The 26178-nt window shown below is 45.7% G+C and overlaps 1 protein-coding gene across 4 annotated transcripts; it reads right to left on the bottom strand.

Annotated features, from left to right (window-relative positions):
* Nucleotides 1-4625: 4625 nt before the first annotated feature.
* Nucleotides 4626-22517, bottom strand: LOC125543306 (Met-10+ like family protein). Of its 4 annotated transcripts, none has more exons than XM_087546623.1 (9): nt 21693-22517; nt 21384-21482; nt 18982-19101; nt 18725-18891; nt 17010-17083; nt 16571-16713; nt 15827-15938; nt 5092-5201; nt 4626-4967 (listed from the first exon to the last, which is right to left on the bottom strand). In XM_087546623.1, exons 1-9 carry the CDS (start codon nt 22446-22448, stop codon nt 4953-4955), a joined length of 1596 nt encoding a protein of 531 aa, XP_087402749.1. In that variant the 5' UTR covers nt 22449-22517; the 3' UTR covers nt 4626-4952. The 4 variants fall into 4 exon arrangements, 3 of the variants coding, with proteins under 3 accessions (XP_087402749.1, XP_048562573.1, XP_048562574.1); XM_048706616.1 differs by having other exon boundaries at nt 4626-4993; nt 21693-22516; XR_015618419.1 differs by lacking the exon at nt 4626-4967 and adding an exon at nt 5643-5715.
* Between the last annotated feature and the right edge of the window lie 3661 nt (nt 22518-26178).

Genomic DNA, 26178 nt, shown 5'->3' with positions numbered 1-26178 from the left:
GTTCTCGATCGCACGCACGCATGCCTGGGGCACGGGGAGAAAGCAGCAGGCTGGCAGACACCGGCCATGCAGCCGCGGCCGCTGCATGCATGCTCGATCGCCACCCACGGCCTCCCATGCTCGCCTGTCCGTTTTCACTTACAAAAATCACCACCGACGGTTAGCATAGCAGGTCACGTGACACAGGAGATGAGATGCTATGTACGTACTACATGAGATTGTACTGAACAGTAACTACTACCATGCTCATCAATGGATCATGGCGAGCGCCACCGCCCACCGAGCTACTAGCAGAGCACCCAACAGTGGCAAAGGCTGTCGAGTAGCACGCTCGGAGTCAGTGGCAGTCCATCTCCATTGATGCGTTTGCTCATTCATCAGGATTTTCAGAAACATGTAGTAAGTAATATTTGTCGATCTGAGGAGTAGAATGGGGGCACTGATGGCCTTGGAAATTGTAGCGGCAGGCCTGCTGGGCTGGGCTCCATCGCTCGACGATCATACCAAGTGCTTCAGTTCCACTCCGCCGCTGCAGATTATCTTGAGATGAAAACGTATCACTGCCTTTGTCTTCAAAGCGGCCTGCAAGCCCACTCCGCGGCTGCATTGCTGATCGGGATCGGTCAGACATGCTTCTTCGCTTGGACATCACAGTGCCCACGCCAATCACATCACTGAGCGTCCGTCATTCTAAAGGTTATCTGCGTCCAGAGCTGGTGCACAGCTCAGCCCAGCCCACGGTGTCTCTAGCCATGATTACTTGAAGGCCTGCCATGCCATGCAGAATGGCCGGCCTTTGTCAAAAACAATGACCGCCGGGCCTTGGTCAAAATCATGGGAGATCGAAGGGGGGAACATCGGGGAGTGGTGCAAAGCTAGCACAATCTGTTAGCATATGCTAATTGAAGCTGGGCCAGGGGGAGCACTGTGGTGGGAGCGCACAAGCATGGAGAACATCAAATCAACCTGAAGAAGGGGATCATGGAGAACATCAAATCAAACCTGAATAAATACAACCACATTCAGGTTGACCTCCTTTAAAGCAGCAGCTGCAGAATCACCGACAGGAAATGCAACCTGGGAGTTTGGGGAAATGAACCTAAAATTGGAGCAGATTCGGGTAAAACTGAACATTTTTTTTTCTGAGGAACTAGTAAGGGAAGAGGGCAGGAACTAGAGAGAACCTGCCTTTTTATTATTATTTTTTTAGGGGGTTCTTTTTCCTTTTTCTCCCGCGCGACTGATCCTTGCCACTAGAGGGATCAGAGCCAAATCTGGATCAACACGATACAGCCCAGCACTCTAGTGTTAGTGTGTTACGCCGTCAAGAGTGTCTATCCATCACAATTGCTCAGCCCAAATCAAGGTAGATCAAGTATTAGTATTGGTGCCGCCCATTTTAATTTAGATTCCTCCACTGGGAGCTCCTAACCATGAATCATATATACCACCTAATGCGGCAAAAGTTATATCTTGCATATATAAGATAATAGCAAGCGCTCGCCTGCGTTGTACGTCAGGCTGGGAGTGAGCATTTGTTTTCCTCGTATGTCGGACTTTCATTCAGTAGGTGGTTTTCACGCGTTCTAGGCTACTTTCATGTCAGTTTCTTTTATTTTTCTTTCTATCTATTAGGTTTTTCTTTTTTTATCCTTGTTTTTTCTTGCATTTTTTCATTCTTTTTGTCCTCTAACCATATGTTTTATGTAAAAATGATATTAAAGAAATACGTAAAGTAATTTGATGAAAATAAATGAACATTTTTGTAAACGAATATATGGATAGTATTAGAAAATACAGAACATTATTTGGAGTGCGCAAACATTTTTTTAATCACATGAGCATTTTTCTCTTACGTTTAAATTTTGTATTGAAAAAAGGATTTAAACTTTTTCAAAAATATATGAATATTATTTTAAGTGCGAAAACATTTTTCTCAACAACATGAACATTTTCTACTTTCTTTTTATTTTCATTACGCAAAATAATATTTTTTTTAAACACATGATAAACACTTTTAAAATACATGACAACACTTTTGAAGATACGAGATGGCTATTTTTTAAATAGCAGATGAGCATTTTTTTAGTACTGTGACCATTTTGGAACACATGATGACCATTTTTACGTGATTTTTTAAATTATACAAACATAATATAAATTGTGTGATGACTTTATAAAACTACATGGAAGATTTTCCAAAAGGTGTGAGAACTTTTTAAAACAATATGAATATTTATACTCCCTCCGTTCCTTGATATAAGGTGTATAGATTTTTGAGAAAAAAAACTCATAATATAAGGTCTATTGCGTTGCACCACTCGTTAGGATAATTCTTTTAGGGATTTGAACACTATTTTTTATGTGAACATTTAAAACAAATGCTTAAACATCTTTTAAAATTACAATAACATTTTTTAAACTTGTGAACACTATTAAACTACTCAGAGTGAGGCCTGACCTTTTACGGAACCATTTTATTGTCATGGGTGCACTCGAGTCGTAGAAAGACTAGCCGGTGAAATGTAAGGGCAGCGCGAGATGGGCCAGCCCAGTTCCGCTGGAGGCCGAAGCCTTTTTTAAACTTTTGTTTTCGTTTTTTATTTCATTTTTTAATTTTTTTTACACTCACAAAAATCTAAAAATATTTGAATTTTCTTTCATAATTTTTTGAAAAAAATAAATGTGTATGGAACTTTTTTACCATGTATACGAAAAATGTATACAAAAAATATGCAATTTGTGAAAAAAGATGATCGTCTATATTTAAAGAATGCTAATCAAGCATTTTAAAAACAAGTATTTGAATTTTTCTAATCAAGCATTTGAAGAATATTGAATGTGTATAAAAATAATTTACCATTTATTCAGAAAATGTTAATCTTGCATTTGAGAAAATGTTAATCAAGTATTTGAAAAAATATTAAATGTGTCCAAGAAAATGTTGAATATGTATTAAAAATGTTAATCTTGTACTTGGAAAATGTTAATCAACCATTTGAAAATAATGTTAAATGTGTGTGACAAATATGTTGACCATGTATTAAAAATTAATCAAGCATTTGAAAAATATTTAAATTGTGTATAGAAAAAATGTTGACCATGTATTTTTTTCATAAAAAATGTTAAACTTGTATTTGAAAAATATTAAACATGTATTAGATATATGCCAAAAAATTAAAATGTATACGGGAAAATTAGACATAGAATAAGAAGATTTTAAAAAATGCTATCAGTGTATTTTTAAATGTTTAACGTGTATAAACATTGTTTTTGATGTGTACAAAAAATGTTGAATCTGTACTTAAAACCAATAAAACCTGGAAAACGAAAAGGAAACAAAGAAAACAAGAAAAACCAAAGAAGACCCAGAACGAAACAAGAAACAAGAGAATAAAATAACAAAAGAAAAGAAAAAAAACCTGGTGAAAACCGAGGAAAAACAAAGAAAATAGAAAAGAAGAAAAAAACCTTGAAGAAACAAAGAAAACCAATTGTAAAACGGTAAGGAAATAGGAAAAACAAAAACAAAACCGGAACAAACCGGAACAAACCCTCCCAAACGAGAGAGCGCTCGAGCCGTAGCGTGGGAGCGGACAGGGATGAGAAGGACTGGGCCGACCCAGTAAACGACGAGAGAATAAATCTATCGACGAGAGGCATTCTTCCATCTCGCTACAAGGGAGATTTAGTTCTCACAGTCGGTGAAAGGCTAGAAGAAAGAGAGCTCAGAATTTAGATTAATGCCCTGCTTGTTTGGGCCTTCCTTTCTGCCTTTGCAATTTTTCCACTTTGGCAAAAAAAGAAGCCAAAATAACACCTAAATAGGTGCTTTTTGAGCTTTTGTGGCTTTTTTGCCTAAGTGAAAACGCCCAAACTAACAGAGCTTGACTCCCTTACCAAGCATCAATCCTTCAGCCTAGCTCCGTAGTAATCACCAACTTCCCTCGCATGCCAAAGGCACGACAATACCGAGACCTCCTACTCGTCCGTGTGCATCAACTAGGGGTGGCTTCGCTGAAGCAAAGGCAAATGGGCAGTCCCACTTTACCCATGAGCTATTTTGTTTATTTTTTCCTCCTCGGTTTTTCAGTTAGGTTTTCTCAAAAAAAAACAGCATCTGTTTTTTACGAGTTATATATTTTTTAAACATATTTAAAATTTAAAATAGGGAATTGTTCAATAGGTTTTATAATATTCAAAAATAATAATGTGTATGAAAAAATATTCATCATATATTAAAAGATGTTCAATGTATATAACAAAAATATTCATTGAATATTAAAAAATGTTCAGTGTGTATTTGGAGAACTTCACCTTATACTAAAAAAGTTCTATGTATATTTGAAAAACTGTTCACAGTATATTGGTAAAACAAAAAGTTAATCATAAATTGCAAAACCTTAAAAAAAATGAAAATACCAAAAGAATAAGAGAGAAAACTCAAGATCTGAAAAGAGAAAAGGAGAAGAAAGAAGCGAAGAAACAAACCGAAACAGAATAGCCGTTACATGGGCCAGCCCATCTGGAGGAGTCTTCAGCTAAGCTTCAACTATATGACACAGGCTGGGGTCATTCATGTAGGAGTGGCCGACAATACCAAGCGACCAGGGATAAGGGAAAGGTTTGCGGCAGTGTAAATTTACACCTTGCATTTCATCATGAAATTTTACACAGATGTGGTATACATCCATATGAATATTTAGAAGAAAAAAATCAGATTTTTTGGAACTTTAAAATATGAATTTTTCATTCTTTTGAAAAAACAGGCTCAGTAGAGCCAAGCACACAACTTCTCTTTCGTCTGCTATAAGTCTAGTATAGCAAGCCATCTGATTACAAATATTTAGCAGGTAATGTAATTCGCCTTTGCAGATGCGACAGATTCTGGAAGGGTAAAAGACGCACAGAGCATCCATTTCCCAGGGGCAACAAGCCGTACCCTGTGCATTTCAACGCCCGTCACACTGTCACACAATGCTAGATTTATCCTCTGCAATTTGGGGCATATGTGTTGATTTGGTAATACAGATAAAGAAATAACCGATTCCAGTAGAACCGAATACTGTTTGAGCTAAACATTGTATTTACCTCATGAAAGTCATATTCAGGATCCTCAGCTTTGGAGAATCCATACACATGGATCTTTGGCATGGCAATGTGTCCTGTTTGTCTGTTTCTTAAGATTCCTCTGAACACATCTACAAAAACAAGAGCAAAATCATAGGAACATTTTGATCCAATTTTTCAAGAACATATATTGATTAGAATGAACAAAGTACATGTTTTTGGAAACACATTGGCCTGCGAAAATAATAATAAGAGGCAGGTAACTATTTCCTTGTGAGAGTATTTCCAACAATGCCTCTTCTTTCTTCGACTTCAAAAGCCATATTGCCAGTGTTCTAAAACAAGGATTTGTCTGCTGTCCCTGCTTTATATGGATATATGGACTTGGAATGCGTTGTCCCATGAGAACTAATTTGGAATAGGCTCATCAAACATATTCGGTGTAAATCGGATGAAGGTACATCTAGTTATTACATCCCTTTACAAAAAGAAATGGTACGGTGCTAGTAGCATTAACATGATAATGGACAGCCCAGGAAAAAAATAAGATCCAGCGAGTTCCAAATTTGCACCTTTAGTTTACAGGATTCTTAAAACGCGGGAATAAGGGAAGTGTAAGATTCAGATGTCATGCATGTTGAAATCCTACATGAATTGAAACACATATGGGTCATCAAAATTGTTCGGTGTCGTCGCAAAAAAAAAACAGGAACTTTCATGTCATAGGAACAAAGCAAATCTTCCATGAGGTTGCGCCAATGGAAATATTCCTTCAAAATTGCATACAAAGTAGACAATAGGAAAATCCCTGCAGTTCATAATCCTACAAGCCAAACAAGCATCAGAGGAAAAAATTCTCATGAATGATCCTCTGCAATTCCTATACAATCCTATGAACCAAAGAGGCCGGCCTCTATGATTCACAGGATTACCGAAACACAGGATTGAGGCAACACCATGCCATTTTGAATACTAACCCATAATATATGTTACTACAACCAATAACATCTTATATATGGGATAGAGGGAGTACATGACTCGAATGATGTTTGGGAATCCTCCCACAATCCTTTGGAAATCCTTCAAATAAAAGAGACCCTACTTACAGCTTTGGATTTAAAATCCTAGAAAACAGTTGATATTAGCTTGTGTGCCAAATAATTGAAGTACTAGCAAGATGCCCGTGCATTGCACGGAACATGAAGATGCATTTGTACGAGTAGTTTATCTTGTGGGAGAAAAGGATGAATGAGGGAAGGCCGTATCTGCAAATGTGGAGAGGAGTGCAGGTAAATTTTCATAGTTTCCTTCCTATCCGTTAGATATAGATCGGACGGCCTATATTGCAGGATGGCAGGTACACCATCATCACCAACTCTGCTTTTTATAAGAGTAGAGATAATTCATATCAAAGAATGTAATTAGATGATAGCCTTCCTATCGGTTCAATATTTTGTCCCCCATTTAACTATTTGGCTTCGTAGTTTTCACTGAATAGCATTGTTTTTAAGGCGTCCCTAAGGCGTCGCTTAGGCGACGCCTAGGCGTCAGGGCGCCCCCAGGCTACAAGGCATCGGCCTTGCCTTACGTGCATGCCTAAGGCGTCCGCCTTAGTCCATAGGGCGTCCAAGGCGTCCGCCTAGGCGCCATTCTTCCCGCCTTAGGCAAATGAAGACGCCTTAGACAGGGCAGGGAATTCAGGCGGGAAACAGAGCTCTGGGCGGGAAACAGAGCTCTGGGCGGGAAACAGAGTCTGGGCGCCAACAGTTACTAGCAGGGGGAGAGAGAGCCCTAACCAGTTTCAGTTTTCCCCCAACCCCACCTCTGGCGGCTGGATCTGAGCTTCTCCCCCTCCTCTCCAGCAACTTCTCCCCCTCCTCTCCGGCTGCTTCTCCCCCTCCTCTCCAGCAGATCCTCCTCCCCCTCCTCTCCAGGACAGCAGGCAGCAGCAAGCAACCATCACCTACCTCTCCTGCAGTTGCCTACCAAATTCTGCTCAATTCTACTACTTAGAACTCTCTAAGGCGTCGCCTTGCCTTGTGCCTTAGCGCTTAGGCAGTGAGGCGCCCCCCCAGCGCCTTGCCTCGCCTTACCGCCTTAAAAACATAGCTGAATAGTTGTTATCCGGACAATGATGCGTTAAACATTTTTCTTTTGGCAAACGTCAACTGTGATTATATTGAGCACAAAGACTCCAGAGTTACATCCAGAATTACAAAGTGAGCAACATGGAAAAAGGAAATTACATGTATGCCCCTCATAAACTGTGACCATATGCATTGAACCCCATGCCTCAAGAAACATCTCCAACTGCCAGTGGAGCTACAGTCAACTGGTTGGGCGGGCCAGGTTGAAGAAGAGCCCCCAAAAATACTTGGGCCAGGTTAGAAGGGGAGACTAGTTGGGCAGCGTTTGCTCCTGGGCTGGGCAGGCCACAGCCCAGGTTGGCTCCAACGTGGCTCCGCCCCTGCCAACTGCCACCGCGACACTCCCTGTCTTCTACGCATCCACACAGGCTCCTCGTCGCCAAGCCTCGCCGCTGGCAGCCACTTACCAGCCTATATGCCCAAAAGCAACCCGTGGCCACCGACCGAGGAAAATTGATCAGCAACAATATCTTGGCCACCACTGGCGAAACAAAGATCGCGTGCTTCAGACCTGGTCACCGCCGGCAAAACGAGGATGATGGCGGAGAGAATGTCTCCAAGCAAGGAGGGAAAGGGTTATACATTCTTGCCAATGAATTTGTTGAACACCATGCCCTAGCGATCGAAAGGGCTAAAAGAGCACCCGAGATGCTCAAAATGAAGGATGATACTCTTGGACCTTCCGATGTCAACACGTCCACTGGGAAGAGAAGGATAGAAGGGCTCAGACAGCCACAGCTAACAGCAGATCGAAAAAGCACCTGCACTGGGCATGAACTTCCAGCCCGAAGGAGAGGAAGGGCATCTCCAGCGCAAAGAGAAAGCATAAGAAGCATTGCCAGGGAAAAGAGGAAAGGGGCTGTGGATCTGAATAGAAGAGTATGCTTCTCTCCCGAACAAACCTTCCAAAACCGAACAGAAGCTTAAGCGAGGAACAGAGAACTTGCCGCTGATTAAAGCTTTGAGTATCCAAATGAGTCAATGTCGCCACAGATGACAGAGAAGTACAAGCACAGGTCACCAGTGTCCGCTGACTCGGATTAGGATTTCTCAACAGAGAAACGCAGATCAACTTCTCATCAATGCAGAAGATAAGGATGAAACCTTCTGAGGCAAGGGCTGGAGCCAAAGGCATGGATTAAACAGAGCAAACGTGCCGAGGCCTGAAATCAATCCGCACTAAACTCTTGGAAATCAAATTAGAAGCAAAGAAAGCAGGTCGTCGGGGGAAAAGATGTGGGATTTCAAGATCAGACAACCAGGTACAGAAGCAAGAACAGAAACAGAGGGGTTTATTGGACACAAAAAGGGGGAGAGAGGATGACCACAGGCTGCTGGCACAGACCCAAGCTCCGATCCCCATCGGCAAGCCAAGAGGAAGGAAGAAGAATTGAATCCAGCAGAGCAGATGAGGTTATTGAAGGGATACCAGGCGAACTATGGCAGAGCCGAATCTGAGGAGCGGCGACGCCGAGAATAACCATGACCAGTGCGCAGAGCCGCCTCCAATCCACAATCAACACCGGAAAGCTGCCGTTTAGGAAGCAAACTAAGCGGATTAACACAGAGGTCTGGAATGCCGAGCTCCTCTCCCCTCCTACTCCAGCCAGACGCGCTGGCAGAGAAGAAGAGAAGAGGCAACTGGAACTGGGTGGAGGAAAACGAGAGGAGAGAGACAAGACAGGAGAGAATGTGTTTCAATCCCTGTTAAACAATATGTATGTATTTGCATGAAATGAACCTGTTATTGTCTTGTCCCACGGGAACTGGCTCATTTGGTCCTAGACACCGGTCACACACTAAATGTTTCAGATGGTGAAATTCAACAAATATTTTCAGTCATCTATCATTGGGTGCTAGTACGAGTCATCCCTAAGAAATGTTCAGAGAACCAACAACCACACATAACTCCCCGCTTTTTTAGGACCCGGACATTTCAGAAGTTAAACAACCATTTATCTACCTCTCACCCTGTTGCTGTTTATATCGGCATAGTAACCGTCGACGGGTGATCGTCGATATCGGAACTACGATGCAACTCCTAGATTGTTTGGGCAGGGTTGAAATGCTCCACTCATTCCACGCAACACGGCAAGGCAATTTACCCAGGTCCGGGTCACCACAAGGTGAAACACCCTACTCCTGATCTTGTGTTCTTGGTGTCTATTGATCTTGTAGAATTTCAGCTAGCCTATTACAACCTGCCTACTACAAATGGCCTCTGCCCTTTTATACTTGGACGGCTCCAGCGACCCGTAGTCCGGACGGCCAAAAAGGAGGCCATACCGCCACTGTAGGCTCACCTGCCCTCCAAGACCTCCCATCAATTGTCTCCTCACCAAGGTCAGGACACATCCATACACTTGCCCACTCCGACACGCATCCTGACGTCGCACCTGCCGCGGCATGGTCTTCTTCAGTCATGTCCTCCCTTTGTCCTCGGGGATGATTGGATTTCACGGTGGTCCTTGCTCCCCGAGGAGGGGAGAATGCCCGATGACGGATCTCTCGGGCACCCCTTCAAAGTCTGTTTAGCTGGACCTCAGGTACGGTGGCACCATGGTGGCTTCCCCGGGAAGGACCCAAGGGAACCCCGTCGACAGTAGCCCCCGGCCCCACCACCCGGGCATGATTGCATAGACAACAGTTGTTGTGAAAGGGTGGGTGGGCCCACCATAAGGGGGAAGCCGATGCCGGCGCCAGCCAATTCACACGAACGGTGGGTGCTACCTCAAACGAGGCGTCTCCTCGATCCTTGGGCACGCACCGTTGAACCGCCGTCCACCACGAAAAGCGGTCGTGGAAGCAGTAGGGGAGGGACTTTTACTACGAGAACACCCCCCCCCCCTCTGTTGCATATAATCGGGCGCTCCAATCTCACGGGTCATCCATTCATTCCAAACTTTAGCCCAAACCAGCACATCCAACCGCGCCTATGATCTTCATCTCCCTCCTGCTATGGTCATGGCCCCTGCAAAACCTTCCTCCAAAGCTGCGAAGGCAAGGCTATCCGTGCCTCGCCGTCGTCTGCCGGCAATGTTTCCCCCTCTCCGCCACCTTCGCCGCGGTTTGGGGACGCTCTCCTCCCCAAATCTCGCTTCCCGGATTAGGAAGCGCGATATGGGATGCGGCTGATGATTGTTCCTAGCGGCCGCCCTCGAGCAATGGGAGTTCTCCCAACGACTCTCCCGCCCCGCCCGGACGCCAACGAGACCATGATATTCATTGGCCATATTGTGGCCGGCAAGGTTTACGAGTCGACGAGTCGTTCCGAGGTAGAGACTCATAGACTAATCGAGACTAGTCGACATGGTACTGTAGTACTCAGCTACTAATACCTAGTGGTAGTATGTAGTATATACTAACAGTACAGTATGCAATAAAACCAGCCACTGTCTAAATAATTGAGCTATGCAGCATTCTGGGCCTAAGTGGGTATGCAATAGGACCAGACACTGTCTAAATACTAGCCCAGCACCACGCAGCATCCCCCAGCTGGCCCATTTGGGCCCGAATGGCCAGCCTACTTAGCCCCAGCCACTGGAACCCTAGCTCCCGACCTCTCCAATCGCCGCCGCCAGCACCATCACGCACGGGAGCACGTGACCCGCGCCTCCTGCCGCCTTCCACCGGTCCCGGACGCTGCCGCCAGCGAGCCCGCCGACCACCGCCATGCCTCCTCCTTTCCTCTCTTCTCTCTCTCTTCCTTCTCTCTCGTCTCAAGGCCGTGCGCCCCTACGGGTCACAGACATGGCCGCCGCCTGAGCACGAGCTCCGGCCGGCCGCCGCACCTAGCTGCGCCATCTGCCAAGCGGTGGGTAGCGGCGGCGGTGGCAGGGCAGTGGGTGCTGGCGGCGCCTCGTCCCAGCTGAGGCAGCTCTCTTTTTTGAGTCGCTCGACTCGTATAAGTCGACTAGTCCAAACTCAACTCGTATTTGTAGTCTACACGAGAAAATGAGTCGACATCCACTCTGCGACTCATAGACTAGTCGAGCGACTAGTCTAGACTAGTCGTTCGACTCGTAATCGTTGGTGGCCGGCCTTCTCCCCTCTTTTTCTTCTTCATTGCCATCTTGGAGAGCTACAACATCTACTCTTCACCTCACCCCCAATTCTGTCCAATTCCGTCATGATCTTGTCCACCTTCGCCCATCTGTGCGAGATGTTCGTCAGGGTTATGCCCTTCGTGGCACTCTTCCGCCACTACTTCACTCTCCGCATGTCAAGCGGGGAGAGCGCCGTTGGTTGCTGCTTTTTCCGCTTCTGAAACAAGCTCGGCGCCCAATACATCGATCAGAATGGGAGGAGACCTTGGCTGAGGAATAGTGGTTCATCAAGCCTCCCCCCGAGGCGCTTCCGCTTGCTGAGCCATCCCTGGCTGCAAGGAGCACCTAGGGGAGCTTGTCCTCGGACGACGAGCGACTAGGCCCGATCACGATGCGGATCATGGAGCTCAAAAGACGCAGGTGCACGGTAAGATGGTGGTGGCGGATTTTCCTCCACCGCCATTTCATGCTAACGCAGGACAGTAACTACCCCGCGTGGTAGTATACCAAAATCGAGGATATCGGTCACATTCCCCACTAGGGACAGTGTGCTCGACCTTGGGCAGCCCGGTGCATGTAGCTCCCGCTTGCGCGTGGTCCAGGAAATGGACCAACCACTTTGGGTCTATTGTACGCAGCCTTTCCCTATATTTTTGTACGAGGCTGTTTCTAGGACTTGAACCTATAAGCTCATGAACCTGTAACCTCATGATCACAAGGCAGCAGCTTTACCACTGCGCCAAGGCAGTTGCTCACCTTGTTGCTCAGCTCCCCCCACTTTCGATCGAAGCCTCTCCGGGGGCATTGACCGAGCGCTGTCGAGGGCGGGGTGATGAATACGCTCGCCGCCGTGGACAGGAGCAGGGTTGGGACGCCGCCCTGACCATCCTGTCTCCAGGAGCCTCGATGGCGGCAGTGCCTGGGGTTGTCGCGGATCCGTCCTTGCTTGATTTGTGCATGCCCAGCGATACCAGGCATGCGCCATCTGGTGGTGCATGGCCGCCGCCTCCTGCTGCCTCCCTTCAACAAGCTTTTTGATCGGCCCATGAAGCTTTGTGGGAGCTTGAACGGTTCTTCGCCGAGGTGGCTGCCCTTGAGGCAGAGTTTCGAAAACGCCTGGCCACCGCCCATGCTCGTCTCTCCACGGACTCTGAAAAACTCCAGGCAGAAGGCCTTTTCCCAGAGGATCCAGGAGGTCGTCGAGCAAGAGCAGGAGATTCTCTCTGAGGCGCAGCACTGACTGCTTCCGAGGCAAATGCCCGTGTGTGTGGGATGAAGTGATTGCCCAATGCAACGCGGGTGTACTGGAGCGCGAGCAGTGGGCGTCCCAACGTGAGGATCTGATATCCCTTCATGAGGCTGCCACCCGAACGAGGGAGGAAGAGCTAGCCCAGTAGCTGGTACAACTCTCCAAGGAGAGAGAAGCCTCAAGGCATGGGAGCTCGAGCTCGAGGGAAACTCGAGAGCCAGGAGCTTTGACACCAGGAGGAGGTTCGTCGCGCAGAGAAGGAGCAGGCAAAGAAGAGCCGCTACATCGAGACCCTGGAGAAGAAGCTTGGCGACGGCCAAGAAAGCTCGGGATGACCTTGGCGCCCTCCTGTCGATCAGTGACCACGCCAAGCAAGACCTGTCCAAGGAGGTTGAGCCAGAGTACCGAAGCGGAGGGGCACAAGGAGAGGGCTGACACCCACCATCGGTTGTACCGGGAGCTTAGCACAGCGAGGACGGAAAGTCTTGTCGCGGTGCGCCTCTCCTTTAGCCGACTGGATGCCTACGTGATGGGCGCTGAGTTCGAGCTCATTGTCATACGCACAACAATGGAGGGCGTTGTGGGGATCACGGACGGTCTTGAGAGATTGGCCACTGGTCTCCGTGCCTTCTTCACGACCATCCGACAGGTGGCGAACAAGGAGTGTCGCGGCCTAGCCGCCACGGTGGTTGAGCACGTGCTAGCCAGTTACCACGATCGCGACTCCCAATTTACGGTGGAGCCAACGCACCTAGGGCCGGTACACAAGGCGGCAGCTCGTGATCGTGAAGCAGTCCGGGCCGTCGCCACGAAGGATGCCCGCCGCTTCCGTTGTCGTGAATCTGCGGGGTCGGGTGGAGCCACTGTCGAGGCTGACGATAGTGCCCAGGGGCGCTCCAGAGTGCGCTACTGCGCACCGCCTCCCTCACTCTTTCTTCTTACTTCCGGGGCCAGAGAGCTTGTGTAATAAAAAAAACTTATCGCACAACTATTCGCTACTTCGTGGTTAGTGTGCATTTTCTCTTTTATCTGAAATGAACGTGGAGGTTCAGCTATTATTACAAACAGCCAATGGCATCCTTCCTCTCCGGTATCTTATGTCACTTTTTCCCCCACATCTCTTAGGGCCCCGAGCACGTGTGCCTGCCGCGAGATGCCTGAGCCAGACTTGAAAGCAAAAACGAGGAGAGCATCGCTTCTCAGGGGTGTTGCGCCCCCGGACGCGTGTGTCCAAGGGCGCCCTTTCTGACAGGTAGCGTACGGCAGTGAGCGGAATGGTATCAAACAAGCGCACTTGGGCGAGGGAAAACCCCGCAAGATTTTGTCATGTGAGGTTTCTGCTTTCGGATTAGGCCCCGATGTTGTCGCGGCTCAGCCTAGGTCGCCTTCTGCACCTTCTCATGTGTTCCTGCACATGCAGAAAGTGCCCTAATGGTGGCGGCTATTATGCCGTTGTGAGGTCGGCCATCACTCGGGCTGACCGATCAAACTATCATAGAGAACACCAGGTTTCTTTAACACGTCGTGACACTGCCCGAGAGAGCGCAGTGGTGCCCGAGGTCAACCCCAAGCACAGTCACCTTGTCGCCGTGTTATGGAGAAAGGCCATGCATTTCTCATGCCAGCTTGATCATGGCGAGCCTTTTGTTGAGACTAGGGTCTACAACTGGCCATAGATAACGATCTGCCGATAGGTGAAGACCCTAAAACTAATGCAATGCATAATCAAAGGAGAAACATACGGTTGCACACATGGTAGTTCTGCCCCAAGCGACCCTTACTTCGGGACCATGCTCTTTGTCCTTAAGAGTCGAAGTCGCCATGCCCGGTGTCATGGTCGTCCCTAAGACGCGCAGGGTCCCTTGCGGGGAAACAAGAGTCAAGGGAGCCCCCAAGGCCTATAACAACGAGTTTTGAAGTGCCACCGCCTTATTGCGCTTGTGAGCCGTCGCGCCAAGGCGACGATAGTCACCATGAGCGGGGGGCGCACCCTGCATGCGAGTTGCCACGCGCGCCACGATGGTGCTCCACCCTTAGAGATATCCCACCAGGTTGTCGGCGTTGGGCGTCGCCATCGCTGCACGCGTGGTTCTCAAGCTGGTGTGTTTGCTAGAGAAGATTGGAGCCTTAACCCCCCACCTGGCACGCCAGATGTCGATGGGTGATCATCGATATCGGAGGTACGATGCAACTCTTAGATTGTCCGATCAGGGGTTAAAACACTCCCTCACTCCGCGCAACACGGCAAGGCAATTTACTCGAGTTCGGGCCACCGGCGAGGTGTAACACCCTACTCCTGCCCTTGTGTTATTGGTGTCTATTGATCTGGTAGAATTTCAGCTAGCCTATTACAACCTGCTACAAATGGCATCTGCACCTTTTATACTTGGAGGGCCCTAGCGACTCGGAGTCCAGACGGCCATAAAGGAGGCCATACCATGATGTGCGCCACTGCAGGCTCACCTGCCCTTCGAGACCTCCCATCAATCGTCTCTTCACAAAGGGCAGGACACATGCATACACTTGCCCACTCCGACACGCATCCTGACGTCGCACCTACCATAGCATGGCCTTCTTCAAAAATGTCCTCCCTTTGTCCTCAGGGATGATTGCACATGACGGGTGGTCCTTGCTCCTCGAGGAGAGAACGCCTGACGGCGGATCCCCCGAGCACCCCTTCAGAGTCCGTTGGGCCAGACCTCAAGTACGGTGGCACCATGGTGGCTTCCCCGGGAAGGACCCGAGGGAACCCCGTCTTTGACCGCGCCGGCAGCAACTAGGCCATGAACTTTAGGTCTCAGAGGAAGGAAGTCGAATCCAGTACTAGGACCACCAGAGCAAGGGTTGAGTTTCTTTGTCACATCACAAACAAAAGTATTTGTGCTTCTACTCTGATAGATTTTTACAAAATTGTGTTTGCAACATGTTTCCTCAACTATAGAAGTTCAATCTAGAGCAGCATGTTCTTCATTTCACATGTTAATTTTCCTTAGGTCAAGCTGGCTACGCAGAAAGCTGCTCATGTGCCAGAGCTGTGACTTGCTGACTAGAGAAACTCCAAACAGTCCAAACAAGCGCACTTTTGTTTTTCTCATACATCTTAATAAAACATAAATACCTAAGGTGATGAGAAAGAGCGAGCAACGGAGGAGACATAGATTAACTCAGTGCATATGATCCTTTGCAGTATAATTTCCAAAATCCCACACAGCATGTTGAAGGAGGTTTCACCCAGGAAAATTATTAATAGTAAAGCCAATCCGGCTTATACCATTAAAAAGAAAATAGGTAACTACTCGGAAAAGTACACTCACCTAAAAATTCTGCAGCGTCCTTGGGCAAATTCATTACTACTTGTGTGACTGGATGCACATGTTGGCTTGAGTACATCGCATTAACAAACCTTCTGGCATCCATGTTAAATACCTGGTTAACAGAAGATTACTAGCAACTTTCACCTCAAACTCATGAAGACGCAAAAAATACTAAACATTGAATTATACCTGGCACATACTCTCGTCCATACCAGAATACTAATGCTAATTATGCTAAGAAAGAAGACTGAAAATAACTTAGATTCATTCATCGCTTCATTGATAATGGAGTATACGTCCTCCCTTATATACGGATTCTGATCTTATCCCCTTGGACAGTATCTTCAATTCTTCTATGGGATGTATAACTAAAAGCTAGGAACAATATTTATCAACTGCATGGTAGGTACCATATAGAAGATGGCCTGCTTGGCTTGAAGGGAGGAGATCATGGACTATGAGGAAGAGCCTTGGGAGAAACCAGATTGATCTATTTTATTGCTTAATTCTGAAAGGTAGGCCAACTACCAAATAGATAATTATATTAGCCCTGATAGAACTCAATAGTATATAATCTAGGAGTAATAGATAATACAATTTTATCCAAATAAATACTGCAGCTAACTATAACGACTAGCATAACTAATGCTAATAAGCAGCCTACATCTCCCACATAGATCTAGACAAACAAAATAAATGCACTTGTGCTACCCTAGCATATTTTGAAGTAAAACTGGCAATTACCTCAATTTTTCTCTCAAGTTTGTTAAGAACAATGTTTTGCTCAAGGTACTCAACTGCAGCTGGGTTTAGGTCATTTGCATAAACATATTTGACTTTTTTTGCAGCTGAAATTGCTATTGGCCCAACACCAGAGAATACATCACCTGCATGAGGATAAAACATCAAATAGTTAGTTGTGCAAGGGGAAGCAAGGTTAAGCGAAAAGCTCAGTTTAGCGAAATGGTCAGTTTCAATATGACATTAGCAACATTAAGTTGTATAGTTTATTGACAATTATTCTACAACTTAATGATGCATGAATTAGGGCCAATATGGGCAATGTAGCCTGAGCGGAGTTCCATCATGTTATATTATGGGACTACGAAAACTAAGTTCAGTAAACTAAAACCAATATTCACCAAAACTATATATACTCAAAACAAGCAGAGCTGGAACTTACATACAACATCAGAATTTTGAAAGATATTGTTGACAAGCCTCTGCCTTTCTGTTGATAATCTAGAATTCCAATAGCTGTACCAGCCATCATAAGTCATTAATATTGGAAAGAAAAACATTATAAAATTGGTAAACAAACAAAAACTTTAACACTTAATCAGCGCTACTACTTAAGGAAGATAAAAACATACTCCCTCCGATCCATATTACTTGTCGCTCAAAGGAATGTATCTAGCACTGAAATACATCTAGATACATCTATTTCAGCGACAAGTAATTTGGATCGGAGGGACTACTTAATTTTAGAAACCAGACACGAACAAGACACAAGATTATATAGTAACAGGTTTTCAGGTTCAGACATTGTGTCAACAGCATAGAGTATTGTGTGTTCAGTGCTGCGGTCTCCAGTTCTCCACTCTCCAAGGCCCAAGCAAATGGAATTCACATTTCAGAAACAGGTATACTTTGAACCAGACACCGTCTTCCAGTTTTCCTCCATAATGTTGAAGGCAATTTTGCTCCAATGACAACAATCTAAAAGTAAGATGCTTCTTTCATCCGGAAAAAACTTTTATAAGCTACTATTTGCATGTATCACACTTGATGAATTAGGATCCTTAACCAGGCAATATGTGAATGTGAAAATTACTGACCCACCAAAGCATCTTTTACTACTGTTGCAATTTATGAAGCTCTAGATAAATTTTGTTTGTTAACAGCCCAGTTTGGCCCAGCAATGCATGGTAGTCTGGTACTGACCAAATCAAGCCTAGGAAGCCAGACATATTAATTAAGTCTAATCCTTTCGTTTTGGCGAAGTATGGAAAAAAAAACCATTACTGTTTTTGCTCCTGAGGCATTAGAACTTGCCTGATTTTGCACCATGCGTTAGTAAATCATTTCATGCCTATCTGCATGCTACTCCTTCCGTTCAGAAAACAACATACTGGACATTGGAATGTTCTCCAACATGTAACTTGAGCATCACTTTTTATTTATACCCTAGGTAAAAATAGTTAACTAGTAAACAAAAATGTATTTCCGACAAAAAGTATTACCAGTTTCACATACCCATCTTATGTAGCTTTTATTGGTGGTCAAAGTTAGAATAATTAACTAGTACATGTTATGTCATGTTTTTTAACAGAAGCAGTAAATCCTCATGATGGACATGAGAATGCACTACATTTTCAATTGACCTATTTACAGTTTTAGACGCTAGGCATACCCAAGGTTATCTAGATTAGGATGAAATTGGCAAAGGCTTGACTTCTTAATAGCTTATGAATAAAAAAGGAAATTTGGGGTTTTTTAACAATCGTGACTAGAAAAAAGTAGCTTGTTAGCCACTAAACTATGGCACAGTAACACATCATAAAAACTGAAAGCTTCGCATTAATTGCAATTATGCTAACAATGAAACTAATGTTATTGTGATTTAAGATTTACGAATGGCATAAATTCCGAAATGTGGACAGAACAAACAGAACAGGTACGGATAAGAACACACACTGTAAAAAGATCAACTTGAAAACGAAGGCCACTCTCAATGACTCCCTATTCACAGCAACACATCATAAAAAACGAAGGCTTCCCATTAGTGAACTTGCATCTTTTTATGCTAACAATTCACTAACTTTATTGTGATTTAAGAATGACAAAAATTTCGAAATGTGGCCAGAACAAACAAAAGAGTTATGGATAAGAACATACACTGTTGCAAGATCAACTTGAAAACGAAGGCCACTCTCAATAACTGTTGTAACAAGGGAATCGTGGCCAGCTAAGATTTCAAGTTGCATAGTTCTGTAATCATTTTGAATAGCATCAATCTTATTGACAACAGTTTGGATCTTTGGCTTGTTTTTGTCTAGAACGACCTGCATGTCGAATCAAGTTGTGTTCGAGTTAAAAAAGAAGATCCAAAATATGGTTAAGAAACAACATACCATTATGTACTCAAAAATTACATGAGCTATAAGTGTCTTATAAGGTAAGTGTTCATCCCTCAAGTTCAAGTGGGCAATATGTCCTACTGTCTCAAAGCCTGCAGGAATGATTATCCCTTCAGGAAGTAATGCCTCCAAGACCTACACAAGATAAACTGAAATCAAATTATTTAAACAATATACAAGGTGCAGAACAAGGGAGAAAATGATGCAAATTCTTCATGTGGATCACATAGATCATGGAATGGACAAGTAATGATGCGAGAACATGATAGTTTTAGTCTCATATTTCCAGAACATTCACGTGAATATCTGAATTTATAGATATTTCTGATATGATGCATTAGCTTCTGGACAGAAAACAAATGCCGCTGGCTTGCCATATCAGTAGAGAAATATTAGTCAGACAACACTTTATAGGTGGCAAGTGGCAACTATCTGACCATATCTTTTTTCTTGCCAATACTATGACGCAAAAAGATATACTGATCGCATTTTCTATGAACACATCTCTGAACCAATAACTGAACATTACCACAACTAGAAACTGACCCAGTGTAATGACAGTTAAATCTACCTGAACAGGTTGATGTTTTTCCTGAATCCTGAATTTGCAAAGGCAGTGTTACCTGGACAGCACAAGCATCAGATACAAATACAAAATAGAAGCCCAACAATTCAGTTTCCACAAGTTAGGGTTCTAGAACACCCACAAACTTAAAAAAAATAGCCAATATACTAGAATTAATAAAAAAAGGCTATTATGCTAAATTTCCATCAGTGTCCAGTTGATATTTTCCTTTAACCTGGGGAATACTCTCACGACACCCGGCCCCTGTGTTGCTCTAACCTAGGGGAGTCGGGCCGCGAACCAATCCCCACAGCTGCCACCACACACCCCCCCCCCCCGACCCTGCTCCTTCCCATCGCCGCTGGCGAAGACGCCCCCAGGCAAAACCCATACAGCTACAGCGGCAGCAGGGCTTGGTCAGATTGTTGCAGCGACGCGCTGCGCGCTTGTGGGCAGCAGAGCTCACAGAAGAGACGCCACGTCGTTCTATTGAGCTCAGTGGAGAAACGACGGAGTTAGACTAGCGGCATGGTTACCGTGCGGTGGCGGAGGCTCTGCGGCCGTGCGTGGGCAGGCTGGGCTTGCAGCGGTGGCTGTTGTGGGCGTGCTACAGGAGCACAGAGCTGTGTGGGCGTGCTGATGACCCAGATCCTAGGCTCGGCAGCGCCGGTGTGGTGTTGTGGGCTGGGGCCTGCGAGGAATGGTTGTTGAGGGTGCGTTGTAAGCCAGAGCAGCAGCCCTAGGTCAGTGCATCGCTGTGGTCCACAGATGATGTCGACTGCTTATATGTAGTGGCCGCAGAGACCTACAGATCAAGATGGAGGTGTGGCAGCACGCGCCTTCGAGGGCATGGTGGTGGTACATTGGGGCATGAGGTACCATGGTGGTTGCTTCCTGGGATTGACGGAGTGGTCGATGGTGCCGACGGCTCATTGTAAGTTGTACGGACCAGGCTGGTGCGGCTATTTTAGCAAATGTATCCGAACTTGGTGTGAAAACATAGCTCTGACCTTAGTCAGCCCTAGCGATGACAGCGCCTTAGGTGTTGTTCCCCTCCTTGGAGGCATCATCGCAGAGCTATGATCTCGCTCCTTCTGATGGGATCTTAGCTCCCTGGGTGAAGATCCAAGCTCTGGTTCTAAAGAAGCAGGCGACAGCCTCCCCGTGGTTGGAAGGGCCTCAGGTCTCCTCCCATTGTCAGTTTACCGGTGGGGATGGTGGATGCGATGGGAGGAAACCAGGGCAGCAGCTTCCGAAACCGCAATGTTTCAGAAGCCAGAGCAGCAGCTCAACCGATGTGGTGTTGCAGGATGTCGGCTCTGCTAGCTTGGGTGACTTGTGCGCAGCCTTGGGGCCGGTGTGTGCGCGTTACTGATGTATCAGTTTTCCTATTAAGTAACAGCTCGAAGAAGAAAAACGTTTACAAAATAGAATGAAAAGAGCTTTACAATGACAATTTTTTTCCTTTATTAGTAAACTGTGGATCCTAGAAAACTGTCAGTTCCTTGTGAATCTTAATGTTTGTTACAGAAGCTAAGTAGTCTTGCCATGCCTAGGTAACACTGCCAAAAGAAACAAAATGTATAACTATCTTTGTTTGATGCTGGAGCAAGTTTGTGTGTACCAGCTTCAATGTACTTGTGAATTCTGTTGGAAATAAGACGCAACATGAAGCCAGTTTCAGGAGTTTAAACCCTCAACACAAATCATGCTCAAGTTTTTTTGTATGGGGGGGGAGTTTAGATTGTAACGATAATTTTTCTCAATTGCTTAAAGGGAACAAATATATTCCTGACTTCCCAAAGAAAAAAATATAGAAGTACAGATCTGATGTAAACAAATGTTATGGTACCTCATTCATTGGCCAGTAATCATAGAACAGGGTTAGCTGACATTGCACAAGCTCATAGGCAAAAGGTCCACCCTGGTTGGCTTCGTGTTCTAACACAACCTGCAAAAGTGGTAACTAAAACCAGTAACATATCTGCAGTTGAATAATGTATAAGGTGGCACAATGTGCTGACTGGAGCACCAGCGCACATTGCCCCAGTCTTCATTCAACCATTGTTCAATCTCCACAATAACATTCAATAAGGAACTTCGCTAATCTATGTTTCTACACTGAGCAGCTACTATTAAGGAAGGCGCAAGAAATCATCACCTTGACGGCCTCGGGGAGCTCATCAACTCTCCTCTTGGCGTGACCCTCATCCAGCAGCAACAGCCGGGTGGGCTCCCCTCGCCACGCGCCCTTCCCGAACCCTTCCCCCCCGACTAACCCCTTCCATTCGTCTTCGTCGTCCTCCCCTCCCTGCTCCAGCACCTCCACGACATAGACCTTGTCTTTCTCGTACTTGGTCTCCTTGCCGCCGGCTGCTCTCCCCTTTGTCTCCCTTCGCGTCCGCCCGGCGGGCCGTGACATCTTGGCGAGGATGGGGAACTCCACGAAGCCGCGGGCATTGAACTCGCGGGCCAGCTTCTCGCGGCGCGCCACCGCCGTCGGCGGGAGGGCGGAGGAGGATCGGGGAGACGTGGGGAGAGATATGAGGCCGTCGCCGTCGTCGTTGGGGAGACGGGCGATGTTGCGGACCCGGGGCCAGTTGAGCAAGTGTCCGCGAAGGCGGCGCTCGAGGGACGCGCAGGCGGCGGCGGGAACGCGGAGGGCCGCGAGGTCGAATGTGCGCGAGAAGGAGAGGGGCGCTTCGGGAGGATGGCCTGTCGTTGGGCGGCCGCGGCGGAGCGAGGGGCCGTGGGGAGGAGGTTGAGGAGGCGGGGTTGGGGCGGCTTGTGAGGTGGAGGCAGTGGCGTAGAGGGATTTGGGGTGGAGGCGGAGAAGGAGGCGGCCAGAGGTGAAGCGGCGGAGGCGAGGGAGGATGCGGTGAGGGTGGAGTCGGAGGAGCGGCGGCGGCGTCGCCATGGAATAGGGGGTGAAGCAGGGGAACTGGACTCGGATCAGGTACAGGTTAGAGCAAAGGTATGATTTGTCCTGAAGAAGATCAGGTCCGTTTATTCTTCTTCTTTTTTGAGCTCGATGATCACGTCCGTTTATTCGAAATCTCTCGGGCCCTCCCAAACCTGCGCCATTTGTCGGGCACGCCTATACCTCGCTTGTAGCGAGGCGGAAGAGTGCCTCACCTCAGCGCCCCATTTGTGAATGAGGTATAGGCTCGGCGCGGGACAGCACACACTACCACACACCAGCCACGTATGTACCTTTTTTTTAGCTTTTGTTTATATTTCAAACAAAGTAAATATATATTCCAAATTTACTGTACCTAAATTTTCAAACGTCGATATATAGCGCAATAAACAATGTTAACACAGTGTTAAAAAAATTCATGCAACTTTTAGAAAATGTTGATTACATTCAGAAAAATGTTTATACAATGTAAAAAAATCACAAGATTCAAAAAAATGTTCCATACCATTCAAAAATGTATGCGGCATTAAAAAAATAGTCATGCCTCCAAACTTCACCACCGAGCCTGTGGAATCCCGGTGCCTCCGCTCCGGTTAGGGTTTTTTAGTCCTTGCACGTGCGGCGCCCGAGCAAATGGCGGCGCTTCTTCTTCGAGTTTGTTTCACCGGCTCCGATCCTTCTTGAATTCGTTCGTCTGGTCGTAGTTGACGGAGCTCCATCGTAGATTCCTGTCGTCTCCTTGAGCAGTGAGGTTAGTGTTTCTCTTCATGTGGCGAGATTTGGTGTCAGGTGCTTCAGATATATACAAGGTTTCAACAGGTGATGATTGTGGCTCCGGGGCGCTCATCTTTAGGGGCACGTGCATGAAGAGTTCCTGACTATTATCGATGAGGTCAAACCGGCTCCGGTATGGGAGTAACGACAGCAACGTGTCAGTGACTCATTCTGACGGCAATAGTGATCATTTGATGGTCTCGAAATCTCAATTTAATTTTTTTATACTTTATGTGATTTTTTATAATAGATCTGATTCTTTTCACACAAAAATGTGTTCATGACATTTTAAGAAAATGTTTACACAACATAATAGGCTACTCCATAAAAATAATATAAAATGACATATAAAGCATACAAGGATGTATAATAGCATAAAACAATAAAAAAATTATAGATACATTGAAAATGTATCAGTTCACGTGCGTAAATGTGGCTTCGTTACCCTTCTTGATGTTATGTTGAGAACTCCACTGGCCAATGAATGATCCACCAGAGTTTCGGATCGGATTTCGGCTATGAATTTGTTACCGTATGTAACATCAAAGATTATTCAACTTTCTCTTATATGTGTGTGTATGTAGAAATAACCGAGGGATTGATCGCAAGAGCTTGAAAGAGAACATATTGGTCCGTAATAATCAAGCTTAAGCCATTTGCAAAACCCATGCATGGTCATTTCTTTGGCACGATCTTGTCAACAGACAACAAAAGTTTCAGCCAACAATGACTGAAGTAAGCGCATGAGAGTCTTGATTTGAGAACGTTAGTGGGCAGTGATGAGAATCTCTATATCTTGACTTTTTGACAACTCTTTGTGCTCAAGTTTGTTTAAAAGAAAAACACCAAAAAGAAATCAATAAAGCTATTAAGTAAGATGATCCAAGTATTTGTTTTCATGCAAGATTAAACTTCGAAAAGGAGCATAGAAGTTTTTGCTGAAGCTCTAAGTGGTTTGGTGATCAAAATAAATATTACCTAGTTGAGCATGTGCCACCTTTTACAAATATGATCCATCTTGCTTATAGCTTGTAGAGAAGACAATGATATGCCTCTGAGCAATAATCTGTATCGAGGAGATAGATGGATAACTTTGGTTTATCAACCTTCTTGCTCGAGGACAAGCAAGGTTTAAGCTTGGGGATGTTGATGACTGGATCTTATGCATACTTTTCAGAGCACATTCTAGTGCCAAAATTCCTCATATCATATCCATCTAGCACTTATTCATGTCCCCGATGCATATTTTCTCGGTATTTACTTGTTTTACCAAGTTCATTGCACAATTTTTATTTTTATTTACTTTTTATTAGTTTTCCTTTTTGCGGTCTTTGTAGGTGTGTTGACACGTTCATGGGCTTGGGACATCAAAAGAACCAAGTTGGGGGGGGTCAAAACAGAGAAATTCCAGGCACTCGATTAAGGCCCTTTCGACACTTTGATGATTTGACATTTATCAAAGTGTCCAAATTGGAGATACAAGGCCTCTGACGCGTCAGACTTTTGCTACAAATCCAACAAGCCCAAAAACATCAAAATCGGAGTTCATATGAAAAAATGGCGACCAAAATACGAAAGTGCTCCCGAAGTCCAGAGCACAAGACAACCACCTATACGAGCGTGTATGCTCGTATGGGCGTTCATACGGCCTCCCGATAACTTCGTAAATTGATCGAAACTTTCCTGATTTCGCTCCGGTTTTGTCCCCGTTTCTACAGAATCCTTAACGACCAAGGCTTTTTTGGGAGTAAGATTTGGTTCCCCTAGAGCCCTTGGATGAAGGTGGAGCCTCTACATCAATGGAGGAGACCCGAGGAGGCCTCCTATAATAAGACCTCCAACCCTAGCCGCCAGAGACATCTATCTCCATCCTCAACAAGTCTCGGCTACAGCCAACGCACCTCCATTGCAGCAACTCCACCATGGAGAGAAGGGCCAAGACAAGGAAGAAGGAAGGGAGGAGGCGCCTCCACGTCCGGCACCTGTCGGAGAGCCGGTTCCCTCTTCATCACCGCCACCATGCCTCTCTCCATCTCCAAGTCCATGTTGCCTTGTAATTCATCCCGAAACTCTATGTACTCCATTACCATGTTTGAGTAATATAATTAGTCTTGGGGGAATATGGTGAACTCTAATTTGCACTACTACCGAATATCTCGCATGATATGATATCATATCTTACATTTTTATGTTAGTAGTTGATACGTCTCCAACGTATCTATAATTTTGATTGTTCCATGCTATATTACATTCTATTTTGGACATTATTGGGCTTTATTATACACTTTTATATTATTTTTGGGACTAACCTATTAACTAGAGGCCCAACCCAGAATTGTTGTTTTTTTGCCTATTTTAGGGTTTCGCAGAAAAAGAATATCAAACGGAGTCCAAACGGAATGAAACCTTCGAGAACGTGATTTTCGGAAAGAACATGATCCAGAGGACTTGGACCCTATGTCAAGACATCAACCAGGAGGCCACGAGGTAGGGGGGCACGCCTACCCCCCTGGGCGCGCCCTCCACCCTCGTGGGCCCCCTGTTGCTCCACCGACGTACTCCTTCCTCCTATATATACCTACTGAAAGGATCGATATGGTTGACTAGAGGGGGGGTGAATAGGCAACTAACAATTTTTAGCTTTTCTTTAACAATTTAAACTTTGCATCAAAGTAGGTTGTCTAGATATGCAACTAGGTGAGCAACCTATATGATGCAACAAGGATAGGAACAGAAGCAAGCAAGAGATATGAAACAAATAAGCTTGCTCAAATAAAGGCACGAGATAACCAAGAGTGGAGACGGTGGAGACGAGGATGTGTTGCCGAAGTTCCTTCCCTTTGAGAGGAAGTACGTCTCCGTTGGAGCGGTGTGGAGGCACAATGCTCCCCAAGAAGCCACTAGGGCCACCGTATTCTCCTCACGTCCTCACACAATGCGAGATGCCGTGATT

This window comes from Triticum urartu, chromosome 3A, assembly GCF_056163025.1.
Source record: "Triticum urartu cultivar PI428250 chromosome 3A, HENAU_Tu73, whole genome shotgun sequence".
NCBI classification, from domain to species: Eukaryota; Viridiplantae; Streptophyta; class Magnoliopsida; order Poales; family Poaceae; genus Triticum; species Triticum urartu.
Note: the sequence above shows the minus strand (reverse complement) of the source record. Positions and strands in the feature narration are given on the sequence as shown.

Excerpts from the sequence above, each read along its gene's own strand:
- LOC125543306 (XM_048706616.1), bottom strand. The coding sequence starts at position 22,448 with ATGGCGACGCCGCCGCCGCTCCTCCGACTCCACCCTCACCGCATCCTC. Across the intron at positions 18,892-18,981 it reads ATAAGACACTTATAGCTCAT|GTCGTTCTAGACAAAAACAA; the intron begins GTAATTTTTGAG and ends TTCGACATGCAG. Across the intron at positions 15,939-16,570 it reads AACTTGAGAGAAAAATTGAG|GTATTTAACATGGATGCCAG; the intron begins GTAATTGCCAGT and ends TCTGTTAACCAG.